Source organism: Pholcus phalangioides, unplaced genomic scaffold (assembly GCF_987345545.1).
Source record: "Pholcus phalangioides strain wild (caught in Gottingen) unplaced genomic scaffold, Ppha-v1.0 ptg000009l_1, whole genome shotgun sequence".
Taxonomy (NCBI): Eukaryota; Metazoa; Arthropoda; class Arachnida; order Araneae; family Pholcidae; genus Pholcus; species Pholcus phalangioides.
This window is the reverse complement of record NW_028301602.1, coordinates 21,282,847-21,293,938: the sequence shown is the minus strand read 5'-3', so window position 1 is coordinate 21,293,938 and position 11,092 is coordinate 21,282,847. Positions and strand designations below refer to the sequence as shown.

At 36.1% G+C, this 11,092-nt stretch overlaps 1 protein-coding gene across 4 annotated transcripts; it reads left to right on the top strand.

The window, feature by feature from the left end:
- The first annotated feature begins 2,334 nt into the window (after nucleotides 1-2,334).
- Nucleotides 2,335-9,846, top strand: mRpL35 (mitochondrial ribosomal protein L35). 4 transcript variants are annotated; one of them, XM_089235773.1, is made up of 4 exons: nucleotides 2,335-2,388; nucleotides 2,515-2,612; nucleotides 6,296-6,401; nucleotides 9,345-9,846. In XM_089235773.1, exons 2-4 carry the CDS (start codon nucleotides 2,561-2,563, stop codon nucleotides 9,700-9,702), a joined length of 516 nt encoding a protein of 171 aa, XP_089091899.1. In that variant the 5' UTR covers nucleotides 2,335-2,388; nucleotides 2,515-2,560; the 3' UTR covers nucleotides 9,703-9,846. The 4 variants fall into 4 exon arrangements, with proteins under 4 accessions (XP_089091899.1, XP_089091895.1, XP_089091896.1 ...); XM_089235769.1 differs by having other exon boundaries at nucleotides 2,347-2,408; XM_089235770.1 differs by having other exon boundaries at nucleotides 2,360-2,413.
- Nucleotides 9,847-11,092: the final 1,246 nt, after the last annotated feature.

Sequence of the window (11,092 nt, the reverse complement as noted above, 5' to 3'; positions counted from 1 at the left end):
CTTCGCCAAGAGAATCACTGGAGACTATCTTCATTATTGTATGAAATGAATCTCATCAAAAAATTAAAAAATACATTACTTTTCAACTCAGTTATTTCCATATGACATCCGAGTGGGATTTTTAAATTTTACCGCCCTCTATCCATTCTTGTCTAATTCTTTTGACCACTGATTTCTTAATTGATTTGCCATCTTGGGCTATAACCCACTTCGGTTCTCCATCCGTAAATGCCTCTATCTCCATATCATTCTTTTCGTCACTCACATACTCTCACACCCTCTAAGTGTAATCGGGTTCAACTTTCTGGTTTATTTAAATTATTTGGAAAAGGTAATCGGGTTCAGCTTAACCCCGATTTCATCTAAGTGTGATACTCGAATTCAAAAATCGAAGAGAAGAAAAACATAAATAGAGGAAACGAACAACTTATATAGGGGAAGGAAGCGTCCGTTTGTTTCGCTGTTCTTCCCCCCCCCCCACCTTTTTCTCTGATTTTGAATTCAAATATCTCAGTGAATATTGTAGATAAAAATATGGGATTTTTCTTTTTTGGTTTGAAAATACAGGGCAACAACTTTCGAATTGGCAGTTACCGTAGGCAGTTGAACCGTATAAAAATTTAGTTTTTTTTATTTTGTGGCACTGTATATCCTCTCTCTAATTTGGTACAGGATCTTTTTGAACGCATTTTGAGTATTTTTAAAATTAAAATCATACCTCTACGACGAACGGTTCATGAGATAAAAATCGCATTAACACTTACAGGACACCCTGTGTATTATATTACATGTAAGCATCATTGAGCTGGAACTACTTCTACCACCTATCAATTAAAAATACAACTGTTATTATTCTTCGATTCAAATTCAAGACTAAATTTTGATTAATGTGCCCCATGGAAAAAGTCAATGTTGTATGATATTAATAGATATCTACTCTATAATATAAAATCACAAACTCGAAAAGGGCCTGTTGCTAAGCACCCGAGTGACGGAAGTGGGTGAAGTTTTTGAGTGACGGAAATCTGTTACGTTTTTGTGTTACGGAAGTCGGTTACGATTTTGGGTCAAATATTCATTTAACTGTAGCACATATCGGGACCCATTCGACCCATCGGGACCATGTTATGTGCATGTACCGAGAGGCTCCTACATCCTACAGCAGAGCCTTCAGGCTGGAATTCAGATTTCGAGCCCCCAAACCAGCTTTTCAGGGGCCCCTCTGTGATTAATTTATAGTGTGAAAAATCAAAAAGTGATAAGAATCGTTGTGGCCCCTGTCAGCCCTGCCCTTGTTGGGGGGGGGGGTCCATGCCGAGAGGTATGTATAATATGCACACAACAGCAGTGCTCCGAACACAGGGTCGGGGTACCCGGGGGAGATTTCACGTATAAGTAAAAAGTTTTCATTTCCAGGGGCCCTTGATGGATCTCATTGTTTTCTTGCTGCTTTAACGTTGAAAAATTTGCGATAGCGGAAGCAAAAGATATATCCAGTCTGGGGCCCCACCAAAAGTATGCGAATTGGTGTCCCGGGTAATTGGTTGGGGGGGCCCTGGATTTTATTCGTTGGTAAAACGAATACAAATGAAAATTTTTCATGGCACTCACACCGGGGGATGACCGACAAACTTCCAAGTCGGGGGCTCCATGTTTACAGGTTTCAATTTGGGGGACCTGGATGAATCTCATTCTTTTCTGTTGTAGAATTTGCGATAGCGGAAGCCCAAGATAAAGCCAGTCTGGAGCCCCACCAAAAGTATGCGAATTGGTGTCCCGGGTAATTGGTGGGGGGGCCCTGGATTTTATTCGTTTGTAAAACGAAGGGCTGTAAGTAGAACTTTTGTCAGGTGGGGTACACCCCACCCACCTGACAAAAGTTCTAGTTACAGCCCTTACATAGGGACATCAGGATTTCAGAAAGGCATCTGAATCTCATTTGACCACTTTCCAGGCAGCTCACATGCTTGCACGCTCTCTAGGTCACTCTCATACTTGCATACTCTCTCGTTCACTCTTTTGGTCCCCTCGTTCTCTCGGCAAAGGTGCATTTTTAGCAATGCTGCCCTTCTCCCGCACTGTACTTCAGGTTTCTTGATCATTAATTTCTTTAATTTTCCGCCCCTCCGAAAAAAAAAATCCCCCCCCCCTCTCTCTCTCTCTCTCTTTCCGTTTCCTGTAAATACGCTGCTGCACACAACGATAAAAACTTCAAGCTCAACCTTAAGTATAGTTTTGTTTTTAGGTAATAGATGGCAGCAAAAGTGCCAGATTGAATTTCTATCGAGTCGACCGAAGCTGATAAGATTTATTTGAAGTCACAAATTATTGCTCCAGTAATTTGGCAACACTTCGTGAAGTTTGGAAGTTTGTTTACATCAAAGCAAAGTGATCACTGTAGTATTTGTGTACCGTAATAGCTTATAATTCACTGTTTTTACGCATAACTTTTTGAAATTTCTTGTATTACTCGTATTTTCTTGTTGAATCCATTGCCTTTTTCAATTTTTCTAGCTTTCCGTTTTGAACTAAAGTTGTTAGATTCCCCCATGTTGATGAGATGAGCCTCAAGGTGGGAAAAATCATCGACTTGGGAAAGAAAATACTATCAGGTAACTTCATTTGAAATTTTTCTCCTCATTTTATTTCTGTGAATCCAGATAATGCGCCATTAGTTACACAAATATATGTTGCGGCCAAAGCCTGAAATCGGCCAATTCTTGAGTTAGCCAATTTCGTTGATGAAACATTGGCCCGTCGATATCCGAATTCCGGGCTTTGGCCAGCCAGTTCGCGAAGTGGCCAAACCCGCTTTAGTGCTAGGGTTACCCAAAAGACGATTAAAAACGTGGAAATAAAAAAAATTATACATATTAAATATGTTAATAATAATAATTGTTATTAAAACAATAAACGCCTGTAGGTCGTACTTTGTACTGGCGTGGCATGCAAACGACTTCGCCACCAAGTTCACCCACATCGCGCCGTTAAGGAGTGGCCCCAGGACCTGAATATATTGACCTTGGAACACCAGAAAGGCTATGGCAAGGTGCATTCATTACGGTTACTGCCCGAACACCCAAAAATGATTTGAAAAGCCCATTAACTCAGGCCTCATCTTCATACGGAAGTTGCTTCTTGGCTTTTCAAATTGTAGATGGTGCAGATACATTAAATCCATATGGGAAAAACACAGGAAGTAGCATGAAAAAACTCCACAGGAAAAGAAAAAACAGCTTTGAGAAAAACGAAATGGTAACAATAAGCTGGAAAAGAAAATCAGGCACCATCTATGTTTTAGGACCTGGGAGTCCTAAAGCATAGTTAAATTATGTTGGTAATATATCGCTGTTTTGGCGCATATAAAAATTTGGCGACAAAACAATATACTGTATATTAGGAATTGGCCAATAATACAATGCTCAGGACTAAAAAAGCTCTGAGTTTGGTCAAAAAAGTCTCTTCTTCCATGAAGTTTGTTTCTGTGTAGTGCTTGTTATGTGCTTGTTTGTTGCCATCTGCAATCTATTTTTTTAAACTGAGTTTTTTAGTTGATAAAGTTTTCGCTGCCATCTTTCAAAGAAAATTGTTCTGGTTCGAAGACCGTCGTCCATTTGAGTTTGCAACGTTTCCCCAACACTAGCGGTTGGCATCATCAGGAGAATTGATAAACTGGATCAAAGTCAAGTTTTCCGGAGTCTCGGGTTGTATTTGCGTACATGAGTGGCTTGGCATACACTATTGGTCAGTGGATTCTATGGCTGGCAGCATATTGAAAACAGTTCTTATGCTGGGAGAACCTGATTGGCCGAGAGATGTGGAGCTATCTGATTGGTTGTTGTCGCCATTCTGGTGCTGGATCTTGAAGGGGAAGGTTCTCGTTCTTCTGAGAGCTGGCGTCCAGGATCTGCTCAATTTCAAAGTTTCTTCTCTTCCATTATAGCTGTTTTTGTGCTTGTATATTTCAATATCCTCTCTCTGTAGATTCTTGGGAAGAAGTAGTCAACATTAGCTATTACCTGTGTTTTGCTGAATTGTACACTGTGGTTGTCGTTAAGGTGGTATTATGAGTTTTTTCTCACAGTGATTGAAGTGTAATGAATGAATAATTATACTGTTATCAAGCAATGGCTGCCAAATGTAAATTTTGCTTCAAAACTTACCGCAAAATTGAAAGAAATATATTCAGACATTCTTAAACTGCAATATTTCTGTTGCATCATTTATTAGCTGGCCCTCTGCTGCAAAAGAGTTGGAAATAAGTTACGTTCTCTAATGCAAGAGTACAGTTCTCAAGATGTACAACTTGATACAGTCCCGAGGCCTCAAGCAGTTCTTGTTCCCGCAGTTTCTCTTCAAGACTTGGAGAGCAAGTTCGAAGGGCCACCTTGGGCACAAAAATTTGAAAACTTGTTGGTTGTCTTGTGATTGTTTTGAAAAGTTTTCTTTTCTTTATTTTTTTTTTACTGTTAAAAGAGGTAAAACTGTTCCTAGAAATGGAAGATCAAGATTTTTTTTTTTTTCTTAGTGATAAGACACGAGTGCTACATTTAGCAATATTAGAGTAAAACTTCTCTTTTGCTAATACCAACAGGACAAAAAAATTAGTCTAATAGAGTGGCGGCAGTTAATCAGTGGTTTGGAATGCATGCTGTTGTTATACAAATGGGAAATTATTATTTGGCCATAAAAGAGGGCAGGGTCACTGTCAAGACGAGCTTTACTGTATTACAGGACATTTGAATGGCAAATATCCAACTTCAAGGGAAAGATCAGCTAATGGTTCATATTTTTCCATGCCCTGACAAGTTTGTGTAATTTGTATTTGCTCAAAGGCTATTTAGAAGAGAATACTCTAAATTTTATGATTGATTTATAATTCTTCTTTGACTTCCCTTTGAGTTCAATTGAACCGTTTCTAAATGTTTATAATAAATTTTTAACTGTGTTAATGAACAAATTTTAAATTACCAATTACTAAATTTTTGTTATTAGTTGATAGATTTTTAATTATTAATTTTTAATAATTGGCAGCTCACTTGAGGAATAATTGTGATAAATGGCCCAAGGTCCAATTGAGCCTCACACCCCTAGATTATACTATAGCTGTTCTGAAATTTCTCGCCTCATTTTAATTTCATGAATCCAGATATTGTATTATTAGTGACACCAATGTATGTTTCAGCCAAAGCCCAAAATTAGCCAGTTTGCAAATTGGTCAATTGTTCTTTCAATTGACCTGGCCAATTTCTGAATTTCCGGCTTTTGCCTGAACTGTGTAGTTTGCAAAGTGGGTGCAGATCCCTGGCTAAAGTCCAAAAAGTAAAGGCATGATTCATGATCATCGCTAAGTTGGCATATTTTTACATGATAATTATGTCCAGGTTTGCTATGGCAACCCATCACATCCCAGTCACTATGCAGTTAGTCATCAACGCACCCCTGTCCTACATAATGACACCCCTGTCCTACATAATGACACCCCTGTTCTACATAAATACACCTGAGGTCATACAGACATATTTTTAGAGTCTGACTCCGTCTTCCCACTCGGCAGTACAAAATCCAGTAGGGCGAGACAGAAATAATTCCTGTATCGAGTGCCGGCAGGTCAGTGCTTTAGTCTTGGTTGATTCCACTTCACCATCCAAGTGAAGAATCTAAAGTGACCAAAGAAATTATTTTGTGTTGACCAAATTTCATGTTAGCCAATGAAGATGTAATGCATGTCATCAGTGAGTTCGGCTGATCGCTACATCAGTTCATGTTTTGTTGATGCTAAGATGTTGCTTAAAGGGATGGGCACAATGGTAAGCATAATTGATAATTTAATATTAGGTTAAAAAATTACAACAGAAAACTATGAATTGTAAAATTAAAAAAAGCTTTTATTCTGAACACATTGTGATGGCAGTAGTAGCATGTGGGTCAAAGTGAAAGAGTCAGTAGAAACTGTTCTTCTAGTTTTTTTTTTTATAATCGAAAAATATTATTGCTACTGCCATCTGTTATCTGTCTCATAAACGTGAGATTTCTTGTGGCTTCTGCAAAGTTTTTTGGGGGAAAAAATCACTTAAATATTATGTCAAATTATTAATCATTAAATATATGCTTTACTAAAACCAGTATTTCTCATTAAGAGGGCTTGTAAATCCTCTAATTTTCAAAAGAAAAAAAATGGGAACATCGATTCTTTTTTTTTTCAATTGATCTCTTATAACTTACTGATATGAATAATTTATTAAATTTAATACTTCAATCTGTTATATGTTCATGTGTTGTTTATTAACCACAGGTTCTTGGGGATTAATCCCACAGTTCCGAAGTCATTTGTGTTTCTCTGGTATACCAGATCACCATGTATTATCAAGAGGATTTTGTATCGTCCCAGGAATCTTGCAGTATATAAATTTTGTATTTCTTTTTTCTTAAATTGTTATGATAAAAAATCTTTTCTTCGTATAACTTCATGGGTGATTCTCAATCTTGGAAGTCTGATATCAGTAATAATTTCAAGGGTTTTGATATACCCTCTTCACGCCTGAGCCAAAAATGACAAAAAAAAAATTATCTATTTCTGTTTATTGTAGGTCAAAATGCGTTCCGAGATTGCTGCTGTAAGGTTTAATTTGAGGAAAAAAGAATCATTAAAACCATTTAAAATGCATTGAAAATGAGGTAGGCATATGTATACCGACCTCTGGAGCAAAGAGGTTTACCTATGGTGGCATGGTTAAAATATAAAGATGGTTTGTGTTTTTGTTGTTTTTTTTGTACAAAATAAAATTTCATCAACCTCAGATTTTTGATTGAAACTTGTTTGTAAGTTCTTTTAAAATTATCAAGTTTCTATTAAATTTGATCATTTCCTCTCTCCGTGTTTATTATATCTGCAGCTTGATTCTAGATTTTTTTTTAAAAACAGCCGGTTGTCATTTGTGGCCTTTCATCCAATAATTCATTTTATATTGAAAAAACATGGTTTCAAACTTTTTTGCTGTCATGACTGTACTATCTAATTTATAATTAGGGTTTTTTTTGTTACATAGTTTTATAATAGTGTTTTATAATCAGTGTTCTTTGGCCTATTTGCTACAACACTTCCATTTCCAAAAACATAGTTTTGGACTTTTGCAATGTTTCTAGTCTATGCCATCTACATGAATTTTTGTTTTAAAAAGTCTCCTAGGAATTTACCATGAGCATTACCATGTAATATTTAATTTTATTTAATTTAAATTGCATTTAAGTAATTAGTTCTAAGCATTTAGCAATAATTTCTTAGCAAATATTTGTTTTTGTAGTACAGGATTTCAGTGATTGCAGTGAAGTCTTATTAGTTGAATTCTCTGTGGTCAATATTCAAAACATTTAATTTGAGCATTCAATGGTCTAAGGCCCCAAGAAAACATTGACTTAAATAGATGTTTGTCTTACCAGAATTCGACTTACCAAGTAACCACTGCATGAACGTTAATTTTTGTATCAGAAAGGTATGGTATATACAGTGATGTAGTGCCTAGCTTACAAATCTATTTTGGTGGATGCTGCACTTGATTCATGAAATACTTTAATGGAATGCAATATGCAGTGTGCCTGATGGTTAATTTCCCTTGCTGGCGAACCATTGATCCTAGAAGTATACTTCCAATTAGAAAAATTATCCACATAACGTGTAGGACTCAGATACGTCATTCATATTGCAAGAGGTTGTATAGTTATTAATATAAAAAATGCAATTAAAAAGTTGTTGCCCTGCCTGTCCTGATGCCCAAAAAAAATTTCCCTCGTCTCTAAGTGCAATATTCACTAAGATATTTGAATTCAAAAATCGGAGGAAAGTTGGAAGAGAACAGTAAAAACACTAACAGACAATGCTTCCATCCCTTATTTATACTCATAGGTGGAGATAAACTTGAAAGTCTGCGGGACACAATGATGATTGCTGGAGGCATGGTAATGATGATGTCGATTCATACATACGCATATACATTAGATCAGTCTGTTCTGCCTTTTACGCTGGGGGGGAAGCAGTGGAGCAATGCCCCCTCCCATATCTCCGCTCATGTTTATGCTGTTCTTTCCTAACTTTCCTCTAATTTTTAAATTCTATAATATCTCTGTGAATATTGCACTTAGAAATGTGGAAATGTTTTTGTTAGGGAAGGACAGAGCAATCACCTTCTAATCTTTTTCTTTTTAGGGATAGGGGGTGTCCGTATAAAAAGTTAATTTTCTTTTATTCTAGTTACTATACAACCCCTTGCAACATTAATGATGTATATCTGAGTTCTACATGTTGTTTGGATAATTTTTCTAATTGAAAATATGCCTCTAGGATCAATGGTTTGTCTGTAAAATGTAGCAAGTGGAGTTCAGTAATCACCCTATAATATTGACAGTAAAGAAATAATAAGTTAATTTATGCTTTTGTCTGAAGTATTTTATGTACTTGTGTATGGACCACCAAAACCACAACAGACATCTAGGTGTTTTTGTGTAAAAACTGACCTATCTATTAATCGACCCTTCAAATTTCAAAATGAATTTTCAAACAAAAAAATCTCAACTTATCAGCAAGTATACTGGGCGCATGGAAAAGTCCCATTATCCTGGAATAATTTGAGAATCGTTGATCCTAGAAACATTCTTCCTATTGGAAAAAGTACCCAAATAACATGTAGATGTAAGATATACGTCATTCATATTGTAAGGGGTTGTTTAGTTATTAAAATAAAAAAAATTAACTTTTTACGCTGACACCCTGTCTTAAACACCCAATTAGAAAGTTGTTTCCTTGTCTCCTCTTGAGGCCATTAAAAAAAATTCACATTTTTCAGTGCAATATTCGCTGAGATACTTTGAATTCCAAAATCGTTGTAAATGAAGGAAAGAACCACGCAAAATAATGGACAAGCTCATTATGAACTTCATATTCAGTTCTCTCTCTCATTTTCACGAATTTTCAAATTCAAATATCTCTGCAAACATTCACTTAAAATATCTTAAACATTTTTTTTAGTTGTGCTCAGTAGAAATAGAATATAAACTTCTAGATTTGGTTTTTTGAAAAAAGATGACAAAATAATCTAATTTTTTTACTTCAGTTTTTTAATTCAACCCTTGCAATATGAACAGCATATCTGAGATCCTCACATTATTTGGTACTTTTTCCAACTGGTAGTATGTTTCTAGGATCAACAGTTCTCGAGTTATTTGAGGGACGTTATAAAGGGACTTTTCTATGCACTCTGTATACAGTACCTAAAAGTTTCATATAACAGTTTGTTGTAAAATTTCTCTTCACCCCAATTTTTTTTTAATATATTTTATCTACTTTTCAGGGAAAGATTGAAAAGTGAGTCTCTTAGTACTGTTAGCTCAAGAACAATCACAAAATTCAATTTAAAAAGTGGTGGTAAGAGGTGTAGCGGTGGAGTTCTCAGGCGATTTTTCAGGCTTGATAATGGGCTGTGGATTCGAAGGATTGGTGGCTGTCATAAAGGAAAGCGCAAGAAAAGTGAGGGTCAAAATTGGCGTGAGGCGCAGCACATTGTCTGCACAAGAAGCCAATGTATGATGCTTGATAAGATGGTCACCGATAATTACAAGAAGAGGAAATATTACATTGATGATCCGTATGAACCATATCAAGTCCGAAATAATTTAGATTATGTTATTCCACTTAGAAGAGCAAAGTAAATATGAAGCATGTTATTAGCAGGAATGCATCATGATGCAAATGATCATTAGTATATCAAGTTCACTCACATTTTAGTTTGTTCAAATGTTCGTATGGAGATTTATTCTTGAATGATTCAAGTAAAATTGCTTGTACAAAAGTTCTTGTATTTGTATTTAATGTTTCGCTCTGTGGCATTCTCCGAAGCAGAATTTTTTGCTATTCCGCAATATGTCCTCTGCTAATTGAAGATGTTTTGTGGCAAAAATTCTCATAATACATTTCTTATACAGAAGAGTTATTTTCTTCAAATTATTTTCATGATTCACTGTGTATGAAGAAAAGTCCACCCTTTTGGGTTGTCTGAGCCACATTAAGGAAGAGAAAAATCTGTTCCAGACACCAATTAGATGCAAATAGTGGCTGATATAAAAAAAACCACGAAAAACTCTAACTTACATTCTTGGTCAAAAATAAAATGAATTGAGTGGTTTTTTTCCCCCCTCTCCTTCATGATAATAAATAAAAAGATCAAAGTAAAAGACACTTGAAATTTTCCCAAGACCAAATTGGAATTTTAGTGACATACCTATATAAAAATATGAATGCTCATTTGGAAACCGGTTTAGTTTCATTGTTCATAGGCCGCATATAATAGTTATTCCAGGTGGCAAAGAAGCCTCTGGTTGGACACCACTGATGTACATGGAACTTTTGACTGAAGAAAACATTTGTTTCAAATACATTGGGAATGAAAATAAGTTTTTAAATTTTATAATGATATAAAATTAATGATAATATCAAGTTGAATTCATCTTTCCAGCAACAGTGAAACCTGTATGAAGTAGAACATCAAGAGACTAAAGTAATTTTACATTTTAGATTGATTTTAAATCCATTCTATAAGAATTCACATCAAAGCCAAGACGGCTCTTGGACCGCACGGGTTGTCACTCCAAGAGGGGTGATAAATCCAAGTTGGAAGGGCAAAAAAAAAAGCTAAGAAAAACGTGGCAAAGGGGACACGTCCAAAATAAGTCAGGCACGTACAGAGAGTTTTCCTTGAGATGCCCTTACACCATAGCACTACAAGATTCATAGAAAGACTGATTATTTGTGTAGATGAAGCTTAGATGGTAGAGCACTCGTCAGGCAAGCGAGAGACTGGGGTTTGTGTCCCCGTTGGGGCAGTGATGAATTTTCTTCCTTGTAATCTTCATCTCCACAAATAACCAGTCTTTCGATGAATCTTGTATTAACAAGTGGAGAGGACGTTTCTATATGCATATGGCCATCTGGTTGGCCTTTGTCATTCACGAGCTATTAGTTGATTGTTGACGCCGTCCATGTACGGTGCCTTTCAACATAGAATATTTCAACCTTGGAGCATATATATATCTGCTTCCATAG

Bases quoted from the DNA above. Each gene is read 5' to 3' on its own strand.
- mRpL35 (XM_089235773.1), top strand. From the start codon at position 2,561: ATGAGCCTCAAGGTGGGAAAAATCATCGACTTGGGAAAGAAAATACTA. The intron at 2,613-6,295 runs GTAACTTCATTT...TATTAACCACAG, and splicing joins GGGAAAGAAAATACTATCAG to GTTCTTGGGGATTAATCCCA. The intron at 6,402-9,344 runs GTATATAAATTT...TCTACTTTTCAG, and splicing joins ATCGTCCCAGGAATCTTGCA to GGAAAGATTGAAAAGTGAGT.